Source organism: Manihot esculenta, chromosome 17 (genome assembly GCF_001659605.2).
Source record: "Manihot esculenta cultivar AM560-2 chromosome 17, M.esculenta_v8, whole genome shotgun sequence".
NCBI classification, from domain to species: domain Eukaryota; kingdom Viridiplantae; phylum Streptophyta; class Magnoliopsida; order Malpighiales; family Euphorbiaceae; genus Manihot; species Manihot esculenta.
Window position 1 is genome coordinate 32,519,548 of NC_035177.2, and position 25,495 is coordinate 32,545,042.

Genomic DNA, 25,495 nt, shown 5'->3' on the forward strand with positions numbered 1-25,495 from the left:
ACACCTTAGCTCTAAACTTGGACTCTTCATATGACAGTTAGTGTGCCTTTCCATACTAACATCTAGCGCATACAATGTCATCTCATACTTTCAGTTAAGGAAGTTCTTTGAGTATTGACTTCATTATCACCTTTAATTTCTGGTAGCCGATATGTCCTAGCCGAATATGCCATAAATTAGCTGTCTCATTCTTTCTTGTCTTGTCAACATAAGCAGTTTGGACAGTCATCACATAAATTGACTCAAGCCTCTTGCCTTTCATGATTGGCTCATTTACCGCTTTCAAACTTTTGTACACGTTCACATCATCTGGTTCGAACATCACACAATTGCCAAAGGTTGTACCAAGGTACAACTATCATACTACCAATATGAGTAATTGCTAGATTTGAATTATCAGCAGTTACGACCACTCGACTTCCTTTATATTTCATCACATTTGAAAGCTTGCTGGTGTCTCCAATCATATGATTAGAACACCTAGAGTCAACAATCCAATCATCTTTTTAGTTTACTACTTTATCATATGCAGTCATAAAAGCAACTTTATTTTTAGTTTCTATATGTTGATAGAAGTCTACCTCTTCTTTAACTGCAACAGAGACTTATAGATGCCATTCCATTTCACTTTCATGTGAAGTTGATACAGCAGCATTGCCTTCTTCCTTTTGCCAATAATTTCGAGCAAAATGGCGCTTCTTGCCACAATTATAACATTCACAATTTTTTTTTGAAATTCCTTTTGTCTTTTTGTTCATTATTATTATGAGTGCCCCATTTTTCTCTCCCTAGTTGAGAGCTTCGGTATTGGCGATCTTTCTATCAATCTTTTTGATTTCTCCTTTGCTTGCCTTCTCTATTCTAGAATTTCTCTTTATAATTCTTTTTCTTCTTGCTGAAAAGGGCTTTCTCATCATTTTTAATTGTAACTCCAGATATCTGCTTGTTCAATGCTTCTTGATTGGCTAACAAATTCTCCAACTCTATCAAGGTTGGTTCTTTAACCCATCCTCTAGTGGCAGTTATCATAGCATGCCTCCAATGATTTCATTACAACTACTTCAAACCTGCGGTCTCAGTCCCAAAAGCTAATTTCTCCGTAAGTGCTGTTCATGGGATTGACATTTTATAATAATAGGATTCATCGGATCAAATTTAGATTATTTTTAAGTAGATAAAGTATGATTTGTATTTATGGATAATCTTTCTTACTATATTTACGATGACCATATATTTACGATGACCATAATTTGTTGTTTGTATAATTTGGAGATTGATTCTATTGCGGAGAAAACAAACCTTGATGCATATATGATGTTTGGTAAAATATTTAGAAGAGATTGAGTATGAATATTTATGGTGCACGGGTGTTAGTTTTTCTTTAAATATTTCTAAAGTGTATTATAGTTATTTTATATTTTATTAACTATTTAAAAATTTAAAAATATAAATATTTGATTTTAAAAATAAAGAAATCAATCAATTAATTATTCTAAAATTTATAAACTAAAACATTATTTATCCTAATAATAATACACTCCTAGAAAATCAATTTGGAAATTTAAAGAACATTCAATTTGAAAAAAATTAAATTGAAATTATCAAAGTTAAAGTATTGAATAATGCAGATTAAAAAAAAAAAACTATCTAAACCTAAATTTGATTTTATATATCAATCATTTAGAAATATTGATATTTTTTTTTTAACAAATACTAAATCAAATTTATCCATCAGTTGGAATATCATCACTTTCACAGAGCTGTAGCTAAGGCACATCCCGAATCTAGAATACTCTTTTTTTTTTTCCATTATACATATTCAAATGTATATATTCAATTAATAATTATAAATCATATATGTAAATGTAAAATAAATTTGAATTAAATAAATATACAAGGATCCTATTCAAGGAAAAACTAGCCACATGCAATTAGCCGAACCTATAAAAATAGTTTATTTTTTAAAATTCTATTTGTTTTATGAAAAATATTTTTATATTTTATTAAAAAAATTTAATTAACAGAAAATATTTTTCTCATAGAAAAAAATAAATCATTTTCCTCACCTTAAAATTTTTATCAAATCTATATATATAAAATTTGTTAAAAAAAATAAAGATCTATATATATATATAATTTGTTAAAAAAATTTATTTTTTAAATTAAAACTAAAAAAATAAATTATCTCCTTAAAAAATATTTTTCATATAAAACATAACACTTTTCATGAAAAATATTTTTCAAATACAAATTATTTTCGGTAAACAAATAACTTGATAAAAAATTGAATGTGTGAAAATTCAAATTTAAATCTTAGAATGGGTTATATGTCTTTAATCACTATACAAGTTAAGCTCCGCATTGAGTATGTGTTAACATAAAAAGAAAATAAGAGAAAATTAATGGCAATTATAAAAAACATGCACTACCAAAAAACAGACTATCAGCGACGGATTTAGCGACGGAAATTACTTCCGTCGGAAAAAAAATTTAGCGACGGATCAGCGACGAATATTGCATTTTGGCATTTCTGACAGATTAGCAACGGATTATAAAAATATTAGCGACGGAATAAATTCCGTCGCTAATCCGTCAGAAAATACAAATCATATAAAAAAAAACCCTAATCATTCATCCTCACTTCTGATTTTAGCCGCCCACTTCCTCTCCTCTCCTCTCCTGGATGCCACATCTTTCTCCTTGCCGCAATCGCCACCGCCGCCGCCGTTGATCCCGTGATTGTCGCCGCTGCTAGACGCTCGCCACTGCTGGACGCTCCTCTCGCCATCACTGCATTGCCGCTCGCCACTGCCGCTACTTCCGCCACTGCCTATCAAGTAAGTGTCTACTTTGATTTTTAATTTCTTTTTGTTATATTATTGAAATTTTGAGTTTTAGTTTTTGAATATGTTATGATATAGTGAAAATATTATTCACTTAGTTATAAATTTGTGTTAATCAAAATTTATTTTTAGTTTTACTAATTATTTTTAAAAAAAAATTAAATTGAGGGCAACAGCAAGCACAGCAGCAGCTTGCTGCTGTGCGTAGCAAGCAGCTGCTGGGCAGCTGCTTGCCCAGCAGCTGCGTGCCTGCAGCTGCTCCCGCAGCTGGCTGGGCAGCTGCTTCTGCCTGCTGCTGGCAGCAGCAGCTGCTTGTTGCCCAACAGCATCGCACAGCAGCATGCTGGCTGCTGTTGTAGTTAATGTGGGTTTAATTTTTTATTTAAAATATATATAATTTTAATTGAAAAAAGAGATCAAATAATAATTGTGGGCCAATAAATCAAATAATAATTTATTTTATCTAATTGTGTCATCATTTAAACTGCATTTTTTTTCCTTTTTGTCTAATAAATCAATATTGGATTTAGCAAAGACTATTGTGATTAAGGAATTACAGAAAAAAGAATAAAAAAATAAATTTCAGAAATTAATTTGATTTGATTAGTATATTAATGAATGGATTAACAAACTAATCTATTAATTTAACTTTTTTTTTAAAAAAATAATATTTAAAAGTAGTTAGTTAATTAAAGAAATGAATTAAAATAGTATTTGTGGGTTTGCTTTACATGCCTTCCTTTCAACTCTACTTTGATATGTTACTTATGGACAATTATTTTTTCAGATGCCTCGAAGAGCAGTATCATCCAGAGGTAGAGAACATAGCCAGCATCTGTCTATGAATGAAATAGATGAGGCAGTACAGGTGCAGGAGGAAATACTGGAGCACACTCCACAAGCATTAGGGGGCCAAACAAACGCATCCTCATCATCATCAGTTCGAACTAGAGGTCCGAATTTGGGACATCCTATCCCATCAAACCCATCTGATCGACAATTGATTAGATTGAAAGGAACTGTGTAAGTCATATACAACTTTTTGCTATTGATTTAATATGTATTATTACTTACAACTACTCATTATATATAAAAATGTTGCAGTTTTTTAGATTCTACGGTTACTAGATCAATCACTAATGACATTAAGATGCGCTATACTGCTCCATGGAAAACTTGGTCAGAAATACCTTTAAAGACAAAAGACGAGCTCTTCGGACTTTTTCGGGTAAATACAACTTATATTCTAAAATTTATAATATGCATTTTAAGTTTTTTAAATTTACTTAACACTGATTGTTATTTGTAGAGTCGATATGCATGGGATGAGAGTGAAGAAGGTATGGTTCGAATTGCTTGGGAAAAGATAGGTAAAGAAAGACTGCGAGACATTCTTAATAGAGTTAGGAGCGAATTGTTGCGCAAGCACAAGAAGACAGATGTTGCTTATCTATACAATTTAGGACCAGATTGGATGGAGACAGAGATATGGAATGAACTTGTTGCATATTGGAGTACACCAGAGTGGAGAAAGAAATCAGAAGCTGGTAAAACAAATAGAAACGTAGAAAAAGATGGGACTATTACGAAACACTCTGCTGGTTCAATAAAATTGGAGGTTCATGAGAATAGATTGGTATAACTCTTTTATTTCTTACTTTTATTTATACAATTCTATTTTTATATATATGGTTAGAAATTATTCGTGCATCTTGTGTTGTGTGATTATTTCTTTTTTGTAGGCAAAAGAGTTGGGTAGACAACCAACTCAACTTGAACTATTTCGTGCAACTCACACAAAAAAGGGAGTCAAGGTGTTTACATTGATGGAAAATCACGACGAGTTGATGTAAGTTACTTTTTGCTTATTTAATGTTATCACATTATTTTTCTAATTGTTATGTTATCATTAGTTGTGTATGATTCATGAAATGTTTATTATGTTTTCTTTTTTTACTTAGGGAGCTTATTTGAGTGCAATTGCTGAAAATGTGAATGACAATTGTGAGAGTCAGTCTGCTTTTGATTTGAATAAGTGGATTGAAATTTCTGGAAGTAGCAAAGGAAGAGTTTATGGTTTTGGATCCTCTGATATTGCAAAATCAAGAACTCCAACTACATCTTTCTCATGCACATCAGCTCATCCTGGAGGACCTTCTCAAACTATGTTTTCTTTAGAGTAGGTTGAACAAATATTAGAGCAAAACCGGATCAAAATGAAACAAGACATGGAGCAAATGCAAGAGCAAATGCGAGTGCAAATAGAAAAACAAATAAAAGATCAGATGAAATCATTGAAGAACAAAAATAGATCTTCACCGCATAACACAACTGCAGATTCAGATGGTTCAACAAATTCATAGATTACTTTTAAATTTTATGAATATTGTTAAATATTATTGATTTATTTTAAATTTTATGAACATTGTAAAATATTATGAATTTAATTTAAATTTTATGAATATTGTTAAATATTATGGATTTATTTTAAATTTTATGAATATTGTTAAGTATTATGAAATATTTGATTTATATTCAATATGATTCTTAATTATAAATTATTTGAATAAAAGCAAGAATTTTTTTTGTCTTAATATTTCCGACGGAAAATTTCCGTCGCTAATTATTTTTGACAGATTACCGACGGATTGTTATAGGATGAATTTAGATATTCCGATGGATTTAGCGACGAAAAAATTCGTCGCTAAAATTTTCCGACGGAATTATTCGTCGGAAAATCCGTCGCAAATTTTTCCGACGGACTTAAAATCCGTCGGAAATCCGTCACTAATATTTCCGACGGCAGCCCGATCCGTCGGAAAAAATTAGCGACATGACTTTAAGCGACGGATTTGAGTCCGTCGGAAATCCGTCGCTGAAAGTTTTAGCGACAGATTTTTGACTATCAGCGACGGAAAAATCCGTCGCTGATAGTCTGTTTTTTTGTAGTGATGAATCTAAAAAGATGTCATTCTACTCAAATAATTTAAAAGAATAATAATACTTCTCTCTCAGTTAGAGAGTTAGAGAGAGTGTCTTCTCTTTTCCTTGACTTCTTCTTACTTTTTCGAAAGTTCAATCCTTCCATTATTGTTGCACCGTTGGTCCCTTCTAACCCATCTGAATAATAAAGGAATTTTCTTCTTGACTTCTAAGGGAGTAGGTTTTCTCCCACCTTTAAGTAATTTTTTGTTATTTACGTATAATTTTTGTTATTTAATTTTTATTTTTTGATTGTAATCCCGTAGCTTAGAAAATGAGTTCTTGATATATATTTTCCTTTTTCTCTTTGATTGGTGGTTTATGAGCTTGCATAGGTGGTTGCTTTTCATTAATCTAAATCAGTTTATCTTCTCATTCTTGCTTTGGAAATGTGTTTTTTTCTCAAGATCAATTGTTTTTTCTCAATCTAAAACCAACGGCAATCTATTGGATAGTGGCTCATGGAGTTTAGCCTTAGGAGGTCCGACTCTATCCTCACACTCATCAATAAATTTTTTCCGATATGTGAGAGTTTCCTCGCCCTAGATGCTGGCTGTACTGCTTCAAAGTTTCTGACAGCGATTTTTTGCTTGGTGTGGTAGTATGTTACTCTTTTTATCTAGATCTAATTTTTTGGATGTTGCTTCCATATAATATTTTTTTCTAGCCATTAGTATGTTGATATTATGACAATATGACCACTATTGAAAAAGAGAGGACCACCATTAATTTGATTTTAGTATGATCGAATCTAGAGAAAGAGATAGTACTGAAAGATGGTTTTGCCACCAAATCAAATTTGGATCTTAGATGGATAATTTTAATAGAGGTGAGCAGTATTCGGTTCAAATTGAAAAATTAACTCAACCGATTAAATTTAAAAATTTAGTTCGTTTCAATTTGAAATATTTAATATATTAATTAGTTCAGTTTAGTTTTGATAACAAAAAAAAAAATTTAGTGACACTAAACAAATGAATAATTTCAAAGATACAATTAATGTCTTTTTCCACTTTGTTTAGTGGTAGTAAGATTTTTTAAGTGATGTGGATCTTGGGTTCAAATCCCACCGTTGTCTATATATATATACATATGTATTTGAAAACCAAATCCAATCATTCAATTACCCTACCCACATCTCTTCCCCTATGCCATTCGGTTACTAAATTGTATTTTTATGAGATTCTAAAAGGAAAAAAACAAAAGTTAATGTAACTAATTTAATTGTATTTTTAATGTAATGAGATTTTTTTTTTCATGTTAATAATTTTTGTTTTATTCCCTGTTTAATACTAGTTCAATCCAGGAGAGCTCAAATCGTTTCAATAGAATTCTTTTGACCAATTGGATAAATAAAATACCAATATTTACGTGTTTTGCATTTTAATATAATTTTTTTGATTTTGTATTTATTGTCTCAAACATTTAATTATGCACAATTTTAATTAAATATTAAAATCATCTGAAACTTAATTTTTATAGACATGTTATGCCATAACTTTTAATTTTCATTTATTGATTTAAAATTTACCTAAAATCATATTTAAATAAAAAATTGAAATAATAAAATTAAAAATAAAATGTTTATATTAAGATATATAAACGCAAATGTGTAGGAGTATTTCATATCCAATTAGCCAATTTCTTTTATGTATATTATAAAAGAACAATATTCATGATGTTGATGTGATATATAACCCCAAATATTAAGTCAATGGTGTAAGAATCTATCATTTTTTTTATGCGGAAAGTTTTCTCAAAATTCACAGAAAGATTAGCAGAATCTAATTAAGGAGATTAATTTTAAAAAACAGTATAAAAAACAACTTTGTTGATTTTACGTTTTCACCTTAGAATTTAATCAATTAAATTGAATTGAATTGAATATTAAAAAATTCTTAATTTTAAAAAGTCAATTGAATTAAATTTTTATAAAATTTTTAATTTTAAACGGAAGAATTATAATTTTCTTTCGTGAAAGCAGTCAAATATCAATAAAAACCACTTAAGGGAAACAAAATACTTACTGTCTACAACAATGATATACTAATTAGAACAATAAAAAAATAAAAAAAAAGAAATACATTTATATATTCTAACTCGTGAGTTTATCTAGATAATTTAAATTATAATTTTTTTAAATATAAAAATTAATATCTTCTATTAAAATTATTTGGGTGTAATTTGAAATAGTTATATTCTTGATTTGTCTTTTTCCACAAAAGAAAAGAAAAGAAAAGAAAACTTTTGAGGAGAGAAAAAGAAAGGCTATGATAAGGATGTTGATATAAATATGCATTAGAAAAGCTTTGAATTTGGCCAAGAGAGCATCTTCATTCTCCTTCTTCTTCTTTTTCTTTTTTTTCAAAAGGTTTCTCCTTTTTTCTTTCTTCTTCTTTTGTATATGCTTCTGTAGCTTTTCAGTTTGACTCAAACCAATTGATTCTTACATTGTCAAAATTCCATACCTTAGTGGCTCTAAGATATAGAGGATCAGATTTTGGAATACAAGGCTTTGTTTGTTTTTTCTTCTTTTCTTTATTTTCATTGCATAGATTAAAAGTAGGAAAGAAATGCAGTTGCTCAGTATATGCCGCAAGGATAATGGATCATCTATGTGGACAATTCCTTTTAAGGATATGTTTGAGAAAATATTTTATTCAAAATTGGTAATTATATAGCTTGAATTTTGAATATACTTTTAAGTATGTATTATGACCCAACTCGAAATCTTTTGAAAATACAAGTTTTTTTTTTTTAAATTAAGTTCAAAATAAAATTTGAAATTAAATATTTAATCAATAGTTAATAGTTTTTGGCAAAAGATTAATAAAAAAACCCAAGTACGAGTATATCAACATCTATTATTATAAATCATAAAACTCTATTTAATTTATAAATAATTTAATTTAAAAACTTACTAACTTTATTATATATATTGATTAATGTGCAAAACAAAGCTTAAAAAATATTTTTCAAATTTGATGATATAAATAAATAATATTAACATAAAAAAAAAAGTTGTCTTAATATTTGTTAACATATTTTAGCCTAACTTTCCAAATTAATATTTAATCCTGCAGAGAAGATAATAAATATTGATAAAGTTAAAGATAATATAGATCTTATTATCATTCAAATAGCAAAGAGCTGATTTGTATAAGCAAACGTATAGTTCAAAAACAATAGTGTATAATTAATAAATATTGAAATAAATTATTTATAAATTAAATAGAATTTAATTTCATTTGAGGGTGAGAGCAAAATAAAATATATGGTGGCAAATGAATTAATAAGTCAAAAAAAAAAAAGTTATATTAATATTTTTCTTAATGGGTTTTAACTCGTTGGTAATTGGATTCTTTTTGAAACGCATAAATTTTAAATTATAATTTTAGTCCAATCTAACTATACCGAAAAACATATTTTTATTATATTAAGCTTTATAAATTTTTTTATAGAAAATAACTTATAGACAAAAAAAAATATTCGAAAAATGTTTTTCAAAAAATAATTTATTTTTTATTCTTTATTATAAGATAAAAATAATAATAAATTTAATTATAACTGTAGTAATAAAGTTGTTAAAATTTCTTTTTCTTTAAAAATAATTTAATTTTTTTTCTTGACCATAAAAATATTTTTTTATTAATTAATTTTTTTTAAATATTTCAAATATAAATAAAAAAATATTTTCTTTAAAAAAAATTCTTGTAAAATAAATGGAGGCTTAGTGTTCATTTTGATAATTTATTCAGCCAATGAATTATTATTTTTAAAATAGAATTATAATAAGGGCTTAACTTATAATATAAATTGAGGATTTCATCAAACTTTTTGTATAAGTTGAAGTGGTAGACATTTGTTTTTTAAAAGAATTGAAGTGGTAGACGTGTTAAACTTATAATCAAATGTATATATATATATATATAATTTCAAAAAAGCACGAATCGATTTAGTTAAAATAAATTCAAATTTAATCAAAATTTACCATTTCTAATTGCAAAGCTTAGGGCGTGCTCTAAAAATTTTTTTTCTTACAATTAAGTAATAGAAAATTTAATTAAGAAACAAACATACAGCGGTAGCGGTAGAAATCATTCAATCGCAATACCATGAACTACAAAGTCATAAATTCAAACTTATGAGAATTTGGCGACATAAAAAAAATCTAAAACCCCATTCTTCATTGAATCATAACACTAAACCATAAATCAATGGAGCAGTGTATATTTGATAGTAGAAGCACAAATCAATAAAGAGATCCAGGAGTAGAAAATAACTGTACATGAGGTGTAAAGTGACATAGTGTTGGTCGAAGATGAAAAAAGAAAGAATCTCAGAAGAAGAAGAGCATAAGAAAAAATGGCAAGAAGAAAAAGGAAAATAAAATAAAAGAGAGAAAAAGAATCGAAAGCTGAAAAAGAAGAAAGATAAAAAAAAAAAACATAGAAAATCAAGGTTTCTCTAGTAGCATTTAGAGAAGGGAAAATAAGGGAAAAGACAGAGCAAGATTAGCACTTATATACATGCTTAAAATTAATGGCACATAATTAAAATAGCAGATAAATTTATATATCACTCATTAGATGAGTTGACAATACATGTTTACAGATTTCTTGATAACTAGAATTCAAGTCTCCTCTCCTCTCTCCAAAATCCTACCAACAAAAAGAAAAAGTAATGGATAAAATTGGTTCTATTTAATTATTTTAATTTTTTTTATTTATAAATTGAGTTTAACCCAAAAATGAAGAGAGGTTTTCTCCATTTTCGGATAGAGGTGAGCCTAGGACGAACCGTTGATGTTTTTGCTTTATTCTTCTATAAATCTTTTAAAAATTCATAATATTATCTTTGGTTTTGAAGAATCAAGCTTGAGTTTTTAAGTTGTTTCAAGGATTTAAGCTATATATGCAAGTGTTTGAGGGTTAGGTTTAAAGACTGGTTTTGTTTGGATAAATCCTTATCTATATGTTGAAGTTTATTATGGTTTTAAGTTGTTTTAGGCTTCCTGGAATGTTATATTATGGTTCTTAGCCGTTGGATGTGGATTGAGTTGTGTTTTGGAGGTTGTTGTAATGCCCCGCTAAAATCCAGCGTCGGAATTCTCACTTTCCGACAAAATCTCCATCGGAATCCAAAATCTTGAAACTAGAACCTTTAGAAGGGTAAAATGGAGTTTTCATAAAATGAATTTGAGATTTTTAGAATCGTGTTAAAAAAAGAGTTTTAAAGAGGTTTTAAGGTTCGACCGCCGAACCTTCAAGTTCGGCCGTCGAAGGGGTCTCTCTAGCTACCTATAAAACCAACTTTGCCTGAAATGGAGAGAATTTTCTCACCATTTCGAGTAGAGGTGAGTTGCATGACCCTTTTCCTTCACAATGCTTCTTTTAAGTAGTTTTCTTATGAGCTTTTCCTTTATTTTTGAAGATCTGAGTTGTGATTCAAAACTCTAGCCCTTGAGATCTTCTAAAGTTCATCCATTCTTCTTTCTCCGAAAATCACCTCTTGTTTGCTGTGTTGGTGATCCTTTAAATAGGGTAAGTTTGACTTCTCTGAAAACCTCTTGTTTGGGACTCAATGTTAGTCGTGAGTTGCTGTTTTGAAATGCATGTATAAGTTTGGGTATTTCCTTCTTTTTATGTTTTGAGTTAAAATTCTATTCTTTTTAGCATTGGAGATTTTTCTTCTTGTGTAGTTGTTGTTGCATGATAAGAATTAGGCTAGCTTTGGATGCCTTATGTGTGTTGAGTGTGTACCTTTGTTTCTGAGCTATTGCATGTGAGATTGGAGCTTTTGGTAGCTGTGAGAGTAGGACATAATCGGGTTCTACCTTGCTGGAGAACCCAGGTTCGGCCGCCGAACCTGCCTGTGGAGGCAGCCATTTGGCTGTCTAAACTGCCCTCGAAGGTTTGACCTTCAGATCTGTGAGGGGCTTTAGGCCGCTGAACCTACCCCCAAAGGTTTCAACCTTCGAATCTGTGAGGGACTTTCGGCCGCCGAACCTATAGCAGAAAGTTCCCTGTCCAGCCTTTTTCTGCTTGATTTCTACATATGTTCTTGTATGTTCTTAGGAGTTTCTTTGGGGGGATTGTTTTAAGTATTGTAAAAGTATGTTTGGTCCCTCATTTAAGTCCATCTGTGTAGAATCAGACTTAAGAGACCATAAAGGCCTGCAGTAAGATAACTGCTTCAGTATTAGGCAAGCGTCAGCCAGAGGTGAGTAGAACTGAACTAATCTATTATTTTAAAGAAATCAAACTTTTAAGCATGCTTATGCATCACGAATGCCATGTATATGTAATTAGGTTGTTTGCATTAGAATTTATGAATGTGATGCATTGCATAATTTATTATTATTATGAATAGATGTTGGATGACTCACTAGCCCTCGAGTATGTTATGATATGTTATGACGGATATGGAGAGAACAGGACTACCCATTCTACGCCCCTGGCACTATGTAAAAGAAAGACCAGGGCTATGCCTCTGGCACTATGAACATGTTATAATATGTTTAAGAGGAAGTCCTGAAGAGCACCTGTCGTGAGCAGGGCACTATTGGAATTTGTAGAGGGTTAATAGTGACAAGTCCATCTTGATGTGAATTGGTTATATTGTAACGCATTTATACGATAATATGTTTTATTAAACTATCTTTTTTGTGTTATGTTCACTAGACTCTTATAGCTTATCCCATTTCAACTAACCACAGGTTTGCAGGATCAGAGTTAACTCGGAAAGTCGACTGAATTACTGGTATAGCCTTTTGTAATAGTATAGTTGTGGACATGTTTTATTTTATGGATTAAAATTGTGCTTTGCCCTATTGTTGTCCTTGTAATCCCTGTTTCATGATCTCTTATATGTAAAAGTTTTAAGTATATGTATGTTTGAACTGAGCTTGAGGCATGTTATGTTGATCATACTGGAACATTTGATGAGGGTTTTAGTATGAGTTATATGACTTCAATTATGATACAGACACAGGTCAAGCCTTGGTTCATGTAATGATTAAGTTTTTGTTAGTTCGTGTGATCATGTATGAGATTTTATCATATATAACAGGATGTATAGTAGGCTTGCTACGAGCTCTGGCGACCTTAAGTCAATCTGAACTCTAGCGCCGATAGTAGTCCGATTTTCGGGTCGTTACAATTGTAATGTAGAGACAGAATCGAGTTCTACATTATAAAAGAATCCAGGTTCTACTATCAAACCTGCCTGTGAAGGATACCACTTTAGGCAGCCTAACCTGCTTTCGAAAGTGAAGGCTTTTAGATCTATAAGGGACTTTAGACATGAACCTACCATCGAAAGTCCCCTGTACAGTCATTCTCAGTCCGTTTCTATGTATTTTCTTATATGCTTTTAGGAGTTTTATGGAATATTTTTAAGAGTTGTAAAAGTTATATTTAGTCTCTCATTTAAGTTTGACTGTGTAGGATCGATATTGTGAGACTATAAAGGCCAACAATGAGATAACTGCTTCAGAGAGAGCCTGGTGTCTGCAAGAGGTGAGTAGAACTAACTAAACTATTATTTTTAATCGAATTAAAGGCTTTTAAGCATGCTCATATATCATGAATGTCATGTATATATAAATAAATTGTTTTGCATTAGAATTCACAAATATGATGTATTGCATAATTAATTGTTGTTTTGGATGGATATTGGATGACCCACTAGCTCTCGAGCATGATATGATATAGCATAATATGATATATTATGTATGACAGTTATGGAAGTTCAGGTCGAGATCCATTCTATACCCCTAGCATTATAGAAGAGAAAGATAAGGGTGTCCATTCTATACCCTTGACACTAATATATGTTTATATTTAAGAGGAAGGTCTGACGAGCACCCATTGTGGGTCAGACACTATTTTAATTTACGGAGGATTACTGATAATAAGTTCATCTTGATGTAAATTGTTTGTGGTATGACACATTCATACGAGCATATATTTTATCAAATTGTTTTATATTATATTCCTGTTCACTAGACTCTAGTAGTTTATCTTTCTCCTCTATACCTTGGGTTTTCAGGATCATAGTTAGTATGTGAGTTTGGCTTTTGCAGTAGGTATAAGCTTGTTATGTGATAATTAGTTGTGGACATGAATTGATGTTATGGTCTAGTATTGTGCTGAGTTTTCTTTTATGATCCCCTTGTTAATGATTGTAACAGCCCGAAAATCCGGACCGCTACCGGCGCTAGGATCCAGATCGGCATAAGGCCGCCGGGAACCGTAGCAAGCCTGACATAACCTGTAATCCTGTTTAATCCCATACATGATCAACAATACTCATAAACCTGTAAACATTCTCATATAACAACCAAGCTTAACCTGTACATAAACATAAACATAACATAAACCTCCACTGGAGCCCTCATCAAAATGCTCCAATGGGGTATCTCATCATACATAAGCTTGGCTGAAACATAACCTCATATCTCATATCATAAAGACCATGTACATACAAGTGGGATTAACAATCTGTATTGGTCAAGCACAACTCTATCCTCAATATTCAAATTACATAACATAACTTAAAACACTTTTACATTACATCATAATACAATTGTCATGTCCACAATCTAACTATTACATAAACATATCTTCCATACTCTGGCTAACCTCCTGATCTACCCTGCACCTGCACATCTGGGGTTAGGGGAGAGGGGTGAGCTATAAAGCCCAGTGAGCAGAATAGAGAAAACATATATTAAATATTTCATGCTTCCATGAAATGCAACACATCACAAACATATCACATAAGGATGGTATTGTCACCTATAGTCCTCAACATAGTCCAATCGTGCCAGGGGCGTAGAATGGGCCTCACTGGTCTTTCTCTTACATACATAACATAACATAACATTCCAATATGCCAGGGGCGTAGAATGGGCCTCACTGGTCTTTCTCTTAACATAGTCCAGGGGCGTAGAATGGGCCTCACTGGCAATCCATACCGTATCATCATCATATCATACCATAGGAGGACTAGAGGATCATCCAATAGCCAATCCGCATCCACATCATATTATGCAATGCAACATATTCGTGAATACTAATGCAAACAACCTAAAATATCACATGGCATATATGATGCATGAACATGCTCCAAAAAGTTATATTTCATTTATTTAAAAACTTAAGGTTTATTCCACTCACCTCTGGCTGAAGCTCTACAGACTCTGAAGCAGCTGTCTCACTGCTGAGGTCCTCGGTTCCTCGGGTCCGAACCTACACAGGTGGACTCCAATGAGGGACCAAACATACATAAACATAACTCTAATAAACTCCCCAAAAACCCCCTAAAACATCAGGAAAACATCACATAAAAACATGCAAGAAATGGCTGAACAGGGCACTTTCGGCGGCAGGTTCGGCGGCCGAAAGTCCTGGACAGATTCGAAAGTCAGGCACTTTCGGCGGCACCTTCGGCGGCCGAAAGTCCCAGACAGAGACGAAAGTCTCTTTTCGGGGGCAACTTCGGCAGCCGAATGCTGCCTCCACAAAGGGGGTTCGGCGGCCGAACCTGAGCTTCTTCCGAAGGGTAGAAACTCAGCTCCTCTATGCACATTTTGCCTCCCAAGCTCAAATCATGCAAAAACTAGTTCTAAAACATGCATACATATCATACATTTCACCTAGGGGTCTCAAACTAGCATATACCCCAACTACAACACTTCAAACACACAAAAATCAACATACATTGTTCATCAAAACATCAAAACCCATAAACTCATCAACAAGCCTAAACATGCATCTCTACCCATAAAACAACTTAAAACTTACTTAAAACATACAATGAGCTTAAGATCGGCTCTTACCTCTTGAAGATCGAGAGAGAGACGACCTAAACTCGGAGATCCAAGCAAATGGGCTCCCGAGTTTCCAAAGCTCCAAAACTTGGTTTAAATGCTCAAAACTTGCAATGTGAGTTTAAAACTCAAGAAAAATGGAAGAGATTTGGAGGAAGAATACAAGATTTGCAAAGGGAAGGTCGGAAGCTCACTGTGGCCGAAAATGGGAGAAAGCTCGCCCATTTCGGCTAAGTGCCCCTTTTATAGGTGGCTGGCCAGGCCACGTTCGGGGGCCGAATGTGCCTCCGCATCCATGCAATGTTCGGCGGCCGAACTTGACTTTCGGCGGCCGAACCTGGACTTCCCTAACTCATGCTTTCGGGGGCCTAACGTGCCTCCAAAACGCATGCATGTTCGGCGGCCGAACTTGGCTTTCGGCGGCCGAACCTGGGTTTTCTTCCAAAGACTTTTCATGCAAAAACTCATTTTATTTAATACTTAAAAATCATAAAACACATTAAAACATTTTTATAAAACATGATTCTACCCTTCTAGAGGTCTCCGACATCCGAGATTCCACCGGACAGTAGGAATTTCGATACCGGAGTCTAGCCGGGTATTACATTCTCCCCCCCTTAAGAACATTCGTCCCCAAATGTTCCTCAACTAGTACATGCATAACATAAAACATAACATACATACTAAACACATAGAACACATAGATACTAACCTCTAAAAGAGATGGGGATACTGTTGGAGCATGGACTCCCGTGTCTCCCAGGTACACTCCTCAATATTGTGGTGGTTCCAAAGGACTTTCACCATCGGGATCTCCTTGTTTCTCAACTTTCTGATCTGAGTGTCAAGAATCCGCACTGACTGCTCTACATAGGTGAGATCCTCTTGGATCTCCACATCAGGCTCACTAAGAACCTTGCCCGGATCTGACACGAGTTTTCTCAACATAGAAACATGGAAAACCGGGTGGATTCTTGCCATAGAAGTAGGTAAGTCCAGCTTGTACGATACATTCCCAATCTTTTGCAAGACTTCGAAGGGTCCGATGTACCGCGGAGCCAGCTTACCCTTCTTCCCGAACCGAACCACTCCTTTCATAGGAGACACCTTGAGCAATACCAGATCCCCCTCCTGAAACTCTAACTGTCTCCTGCGGACGTCTGCATAGCTCTTCTGTCTGCTTGCAGCAGTCTTGATTCTCTCTCTGATTATGGGTACCACCCTGCTGGTGATCTCAACAAGCTCAGGCCCTGCTAAGGACCTCTCTCCAACTTCTTCCCAACAGACAGGTGATCTGCACTTCCTCCCATACAAAGCTTCATATGGAGCCATCCCGATGCTAGCATGATGGCTGTTATTGTAGGCAAACTCCACCAAAGGTAGATGCTGCCTCCAAGAACCGCCAAAATCTAGCACACACATTCTGAGCATATCTTCTATAGTCTGGATGGTCCTCTCTGACTGTCCATCAGTCTGGGGATGGAAGGCAGTACTGAAATCCAACCTAGTACCCATAGCATTCTGCAGACTCCGCCAAAACCTGGAGGTGAACTGGGGTCCTCTATCTGACACTATAGATACCGGGACCCCATGCAGTCTGACAATCTCATCAACATACACCTGCGCTAACTTATCCACAGAGTAGTTGCTCCTAACTGGAATGAAGTGAGCAGATTTAGTAAGTCTGTCCACAATCACCCATATGGAGTCTAATCTGTTGGATGCCGCCGGTAGCCCCACTACGAAATCCATAGCTATATTTTCCCATTTCCATTCTGGAATAGGTAGCGGGTTAAGCATTCCAGCCGACTTCTGATGTTCCAGCTTCACCCTCTGACATACCTCGCAGGCTGACACAAACTGTGCCACTTTCCTCTTCATAGCTGGCCACCAATATACTCTTTTCAGATCCTGATACATTTTGGTGGCTCCAGGGTGAACGCTGTATCTTGCATTATGAGCCTCTCTCATAATGTCTCCCTTAAGCCCTATGTCATCTGGTACACATAATCTGTTCCCATAGCGGAGGATCCCCTTACTGTCAAATCTGAACTCACTATCTTTGCCTGACTGAACAGTCCTGGCAATCTTCACTAACTCTGGGTCCTCATGCTGTTTCTGAGCCACCTGCTCCAGAAACACGGGTGTCACTCTCATCTGTGCGATCAAAGCACCTGTACCAGACAACTCTAACTGAAGACCTTCATTCATGAGCTTGTAAAACTCCTTCACCACTGGTCTTCTCTCTGCCGTGATGTGGGATAAACTGCCTAGTGACTTCCGGCTTAGGGCGTCTACCACAACATTCGCCTTACCCGGATGGTACTGAATCTTGCAATCATAGTCACTCAACAGTTCTACCCACCTCCTCTGTCTCAAATTCAGTTCTCTCTGGCTCAAGATGTGCTGCAGGCTCTTATGATCTGTAAAGATCTCACATTTCACCCCATAGAGGTAGTGCCTCCACATCTTGAGTGCAAAGATGACTGCTGCCATCTCAAGATCGTGTGTGGGGTAATTCAACTCATGCCTCTTCAGTTGTCTAGAGGCGTAAGCGATCACCCTGTCATTCTGCATCAACACACAACCCAAGCCTATTCTGGATGCATCACAGAACACTGTGAAGTCATCATTACTAGTCGGCAGAGCTAACACTGGTGCTGAAGTTAACCTCTTCTTGAGCTCCTCAAAACTTTCTTCACACTGATCGGTCCATACGAACCTCTGGTTCTTTCTGGTCAATCTGGTTAGAGGAGCTGCAATCTTTGAGAAGTCCTGAACGAGCCTCCTGTAATAACCAGCCAAACCCAAGAAACTTCTAATCTCTGTCACTGAGGTGGGTCTAGGCCAGTTAGTCACAGCCTCTATCTTCTTGGGGTCTACTTCAATTCCGTTCTCTGACACTATATGCCCCAAGAACGAGATGCTCCTCAACCAGAACTCACACTTGGAGAACTTGGCATACAAGCCATGCTCCCTCAAGGTCTGCAGAACTGTCCTCAGATGATGGGCATGCTCCTCTGCATTCCTGGAATACACTAAGATATCATCTATGAAGACAATAACAAAGTGATCCAGGTACTGTCTAAACACTCTATTCATGAGGTCCATGAATGCTGCAGGGGCGTTGGTCAGCCCGAACGGCATCACAAGGAACTCATAGTGCCCATATCTGGTCCTGAAAGCTGTCTTTGGCACATCCTCTTTTCTGATCCTCAACTGATGATACCCAGATCTCAGATCTATTTTGGAGAAACAACCCGCTCCTGCTAGCTGGTCGAATAGATCGTCGATCCTTGGCAATGGGTACTTATTCTTGGTAGTGACTTTGTTCAACTGCCTGTAGTCGATACAAAGTCTAAGGGATCCATCCTTCTTTCTTACAAACAGCACTGGAGCACCCCAAGGTGAGGTACTCGGTCGGATGAAGCCCTTGTCTACCAATTCTTGCAACTGTTCTTTCAATTCCTTTAACTCGGCTGGAGCCATCCTGTAGGGAGGGATAGAGATCGGTCTAGTTCCAGGCATCAATTCAATCTCGAACTCTATCTCCCTAACAGGTGGTAAACCTAGCAACTCGTCTGGGAACACATCTAAAAACTCATTGACCACTGGCACTGCGGCGGGCTCTCTAATCTGACTGTCTAGCTCTCTCACATGAGCCAAATACCCCTGACATCCCCTCCTAAGCAACCTACGAGCCTGAAGAGATGAGATCAAACCTCTAGGTGTACCCCTCCTGTCTCCTCTGAAGACGACCTCTGATCCATCCTGACCTCTGAACCTGACTACCTTGTCCCTGCAGTCCAAGGTAGCGCCATGGGTAGATAACCAGTCCATCCCTAGAATGACGTCAAAATCTGTCAACTCTAGAACCACAAGGTCGGCGGACATGCATCTCCCCTCAACAAAAACTGGACTACACTGACAGACTGACTCTGCCACTGATGGATCACACTTGGATCCACTGACCCAGAGAGGACACTCTAACCCAGAGACCATCAATCCCAACCTCTCTACGGCCCTCGGAGCAATAAAAGAATGAGATGCACCAGGGTCCATTAATGCATACACATCAGAACACCCAATGACTAAATTACCTGCCACCACGGTGTTAGATGCATCTGCCTCCTGCTGTGTCATGGTGAAGATCCTTGCTGGAGCTGACGGACCCTCACCTCTGAACCCTGCTGAAGAAGAGGCTGACCCTCTCCCTCTGCCTCTGCCACTGGCCTGTGTCATGGCTGGAGCTACTGGCTGTGCTACGCTACCAGAAGCTGTCTGCTGAGACTGTGTCACAAAAGCTGCTCTAGGACACTCTCGTGCCATGTGTCCCTCCTGCCCACATCTGAAGCAGGCTGATGTCCCAACCAGACATACTCCTCTGTGTGGTCTCCCACATTTCTTGCATACTGCATTCTCTGCACCTGAGCTCGAGCCACTTCCTAATCCCAGACCTGACTTGATCTTGCTCCAGAACTTGTTCTTCTTAAACTTCTTGGTGGTACTGCCCCACCTCTTACTACCTGAGCTTAAGGAAGAAGGATCCACTTTTCCCCTACCTGGGGTTTTGGAACCAGAAGGTTGTGCTGCTGACTGTTTGACTTTTCCCTCGATGATAGCACTAGCCTCCATCCTCCTAGCCATGTCTACTATGGCATGAAAACTCTCTCTATCTGCTGACTGTATCAAGGAGGAATACCTGGAATGAAGCTTCATGATATACCTCCTTGACTTCTTCTGATCTGTATCAAGATTCTGCCCAGCAAATGGCAGCAACTCCATAAACCTGTCAGTATATTCATCTACACTCATGTCATCAGTTTGCCTCAACTGCTCAAATTCTATCATCTTCAATTCCCTTGAACTATCAGGGAAAGCCCACCCTGCAAATTCATTAGCAAACTCCTCCCATGATAGACTATCTACCCTCGGTTTCACATAGCTCTTGAACCACTCACGGGCCTTCTTGCATTTTAGTGTGAACCCAGCCATCTGAATGGCTCTACTGTCATCCGCCCCTATCTCATCTGTTATCGCCTTGACCCTCTCAAGGTACACAAACGGGTCATCACCGGTTTCAAACTGGGGAGCATCCAACTTCATATAATCAGTCATTCTGACCTTGCTCCCTCCAGATGAGCTAGGTTGAGGTATTTGGGTTTCTGGGACAGTAGGTGCTGCTGGTGGTGGAGGAGGTGCAACATTTTCTGTGGTAGGGTTTGCTGGATTTGGATGGTAGGGTGGTGGTGGATACATAGGATACTGTGGGTATGGTGGGTAATATGGTGGGTACGGCATCTGTGTGGGGTAAGGGTTAAAACTAGGGTAATCCGATGTACCTCCCATCGAATACCCGGGATTCTGTGAGAAAGGTGGGTAATGAGGTGGCTGAACAAAACCCGAGGCCTGAGTGCCTCCTTGGGACTCTCCCATACCTTCCTCCGACATACTCATCCCCAAACTGCCATCCCTCCTCTGGTCCACATCCATGTCATCTCCCACATCTTCTGACATACCACCTTGAACTGTTCCTCGTACTGATCTGCTTCTTCCCAGATCTAAAGACCTTCTAGGGTCTCTCACTGCTCGGTCCCTGTTGGACCTGCTAGACATTGCCCTAGGCAATGCTGGAGGACGGGCGCTCATGCCCTCATCCTCAGGTGGTACTCCAGTCAATCTTGTTGATCGACGAGTTCCTCTCATTCTGTTTTCTGAAAACAACACATAGCACAAACATCAGCATCATATGGTTCATGTGGGCACACATGAACCCTCATCACATAAACATCATTCATATCATAGCATCAATGCACATGTGTATCTTCATGGCATTTCACATCATCATACAAGACAGGACTCCATATCCTATCCTAGTGGACATGATCTTTCCTATTGTGCTTGACCTTCTATAACATCTATGAGCCCGACACTCTAGGACCGATCCTATGAACCTAGGGCTCTGATACCACTCTGTAACAGCCCGAAAATCCGGACCGCTACCGGCGCTAGGATCCAGATCGGCATAAGGCCGCCGGGAACCGTAGCAAGCCTGACATAACCTGTAATCCTGTTTAATCCCATACATGATCAACAATACTCATAAACCTGTAAACATTCTCATATAACAACCAAGCTTAACCTGTACATAAACATAAACATAACATAAACCTCCACTGGAGCCCTCATCAAAATGCTCCAATGGGGTATCTCATCATACATAAGCTTGGCTGAAACATAACCTCATATCTCATATCATAAAGACCATGTACATACAAGTGGGATTAACAATCTGTATTGGTCAAGCACAACTCTATCCTCAATATTCAAATTACAAAACATAACTTAAAACACTTTTACATTACATCATAATACAATTGTCATGTCCACAATCTAACTATTACATAAACATATCTTCCATACTCTGGCTAACCTCCTGATCTACCCTGCACCTGCACATCTGGGGTTAGGGGAGAGGGGTGAGCTATAAAGCCCAGTGAGCAGAATAGAGAAAACATATATTAAATATTTCATGCTTCCATGAAATGCAACACATCACAAACATATCACATAAGGATGGTATTGTCACCTATAGTCCTCAACATAGTCCAATTGTGCCAGGGGCGTAGAATGGGCCTCACTGGTCTTTCTCTTACATACATAACATAACATAACATTCCAATATGCCAGGGGCGTAGAATGGGCCTCACTGGTCTTTCTCTTAACATAGTCCAGGGGCGTAGAATGGGCCTCACTGGCAATCCATACCGTATCATCATCATATCATACCATAGGAGGACTAGAGGATCATCCAATAGCCAATCCGCATCCACATCATATTATGCAATGCAACATATTCGTGAATACTAATGCAAACAACCTAAAATATCACATGGCATATATGATGCATGAACATGCTCCAAAAAGTTATATTTCATTTATTTAAAAACTTAAGGTTTATTCCACTCACCTCTGGCTGAAGCTCTACAGACTCTGAAGCAGCTGTCTCACTGCTGAGGTCCTCGGTTCCTCGGGTCCGAACCTACACAGGTGGACTCCAATGAGGGACCAAACATACATAAACATAACTCTAATAAACTCCCCAAAAACCCCCTAAAACATCAGGAAAACATCACATAAAAACATGCAAGAAATGGCTGAACAGGGCACTTTCGGCGGCAGGTTCGGCGGCCGAAAGTCCTGGACAGATCCGAAAGTCAGGCACTTTCGGCGGCACCTTCGGCGGCCGAAAGTCCCAGACAGAGACGAAAGTCTCTTTTCGGGGGCAACTTCGGCAGCCGAATGCTGCCTCCACAAAGGGGGTTCGGCGGCCGAACCTGAGCTTCTTCCGAAGGGCAGAAACTCAGCTCCTCTATGCACATTTTGCCTCCCAAGCTCAAATCATGCAAAAACTAGTTCTAAAACATGCATACATATCATACATTTCACCTAGGGGTCTCAAACTAGCATATACCCCAACTACAACACTTCAAACACACAAAAATCAACATACATTGTTCATCAAAACATCAAAACCCATAAACTCATCAACAAGCCTAAACATGCATCTCTACCCATAAAACAACTTAAAACTTACTTAAAACATACAATGAGCTTAAGATCGGCTCTTACCTCTTGAAGATCGAGAGAGAGACGACCTAAACTCGGAGATCCAAGCAAATGGGCTCCCGAGTTTCCAAAGCTCCAAAACTTGGTTTAAATGCTCAAAACTTGCAATGTGAGTTTAAAACTCAAGAAAAATGGAAGAGATTTGGAGGAAGAATACAAGATTTGCAAAGGGAAGGTCGGAAGCTCACTATGGCCGAAAATGGGAGAAAGCTCGCCCATTTCGGCTAAGTGCCCCTTTTATAGGTGGCTGGCCAGGCCACGTTCGGGGGCCGAATGTGCCTCCGCATCCATGCAATGTTCGGCGACCGAACTTGACTTTTGGCGGCCGAACCTGGACTTCCCTAACTCATGCTTTCGGGGGCCTAACGTGCCTCCAAAACGAATGCATGTTCGGCGGCCGAACTTGGCTTTCGGCGGCCGAACCTGGGTTTTCCTCCAAAGACTTTTCATGCAAAAACTCATTTTATTTAATACTTAAAAATCATAAAACACATTAAAACATTTTTATAAAACATGATTCTACCCTTCTAGAGGTCTCCGACATCCGAGATTCCACAGGACAGTAGGAATTCCGATACCGGAGTCTAGCCGGGTATTACAATGATCTTGCTATATAAAAGTTTTAAGTTAAGATATGTTTGTACTGAAGCATTTGATGATAACTCTAGTATGGGTTTATGTTTTCAAGTTATGTATATTTGTACATGTTTGAGTTTTGGTTCACATTATGAAAATGTTATATATATATATTTTTAAGATTATATAGGAGTTGTATAAGATATAACAGGATGTATAGTAGGTTTACTATAAGCTCTAATGACCTTAAGTCGATTTAAATCGTAGCACCAATAGCAGTACAATTTCTAGGTCATTACATTTCTAATAGACTCTCATCAATGATTGCCAATTGTTCCTAATGAAGTTTCACGTTTTGCTATTATTTTGGTCCTAGGTGGCTTTGGCCCTGGTTTTCGGTGGAGTTGAGGCTGACTCAAAGATGGCTTTGGAAGATGGTTATGGGTTAGGTGTGGTGTTAGAAAAATTTAGAGTATAAATAAATCAAACTGTTTGTGAGTTATTCGAGATTCGACTGGATAAAATTTCAATTGAATTGGAATCAATTTCGAAACAAATCAAATTTAATCTTAGTTTTTATACTCATTTAGTAAATGAGTCAAATTTGAGCTCCATAATATTCAACTCGTTAAATCTCGTTTGTTCGACTTTTTTCTAAATTCATGAGCAAGTTCACCAACATATTTATGAATAATTTTATTAAGTAAGTTGAGATTAATGTTATAAGAGAATTAAACTCAAATTTTATATTAAATTTCATGAGTCAAATATAGATTTTTTAAAATACAGTTTTAAGTAATTTAATTATACTTTTAAAATTTATAAAAATTTAAATTATTAATATTTAAAAGCTCTCTTTTATAAATTTATAAAATAATTTGTATATATATTTATTTAATTAAAATTATTTAATTTAAAATTAAAATTTATTATATTTTTAAATAAATTAAATTATTCATAAATTATTTAAAATTAAACTCTATAAAAATTTAACTTATCTAAATTTATTTATTAAATGAATCAAATTTAAATTTATTAATATTTAATTTCAATTTAAAATAAAAACAACTCAAATTCAATTAAATTTAAATTCTTCAAAAAGCTCGAATTTACTTTTTTTTTTTTTTTTACACTCCAAAATAAATCAGTGCTTTAGTAAAGGGGCCGGGAATCTCGGAGAGCTTGAAGAGGAATATTCAATGGGGCCACTCTATGCTTCAGTCAAAAGCGAGTCTCGTTGACATTCCCTGCCCATGATTAAAAGTCAGAATTCTGTCTCTCAGAGGCTATGAGCAAGTGGAGATAGATAGCCCCACTCCCCATTGTAATTGTATATATATTAAAAATACTTTTCAAAATATTAATTTTTAAAAAGTATTGATATAAATAATAATCGTAATATAATTTAAAATTTTTAAAATAAAAAATTAATAATTCTATTTCTCGTAATTAAAAAAATGCAATTTACGAAATCCTATCTAAGTAAATTACTTCACTATATAAAAAATAGAATATTTTACATCTTAATAAATTAATTTAATAGTGTAAATTAAATAAGAAAATTTTTTAATACTTTTTAGAAAAGTTATATCTCTAATTTATTTACCTCAATCAAAGGTAAAAGTCTTGA

General features: G+C 35.9%; 1 protein-coding gene across 1 annotated transcript; it reads left to right on the forward strand.

The window, feature by feature from the left end:
• The first annotated feature begins 2,318 nt into the window (after positions 1 to 2,318).
• LOC110604974 lies at positions 2,319 to 4,485 on the forward strand. The gene is made up of 5 exons (XM_021743252.2): positions 2,319 to 2,365; positions 2,654 to 2,837; positions 3,631 to 3,866; positions 3,948 to 4,071; positions 4,153 to 4,485. The coding sequence occupies exons 1-5, from the start codon at positions 2,319 to 2,321 to the stop codon at positions 4,483 to 4,485; spliced, it is 924 nt and encodes a 307-aa protein (XP_021598944.1).
• The last annotated feature ends 21,010 nt before the right edge of the window (positions 4,486 to 25,495 follow it).

Excerpts from the sequence above, each read along its gene's own strand:
- LOC110604974 (XM_021743252.2), top strand. The coding sequence starts at position 2,319 with ATGGGTTATATGTCTTTAATCACTATACAAGTTAAGCTCCGCATTGA. Across the intron at positions 2,366-2,653 it reads CAAGTTAAGCTCCGCATTGA|CCGCCCACTTCCTCTCCTCT; the intron begins GTATGTGTTAAC and ends TTCTGATTTTAG. Across the intron at positions 3,867-3,947 it reads ATTAGATTGAAAGGAACTGT|TTTTTTAGATTCTACGGTTA; the intron begins GTAAGTCATATA and ends AAAATGTTGCAG.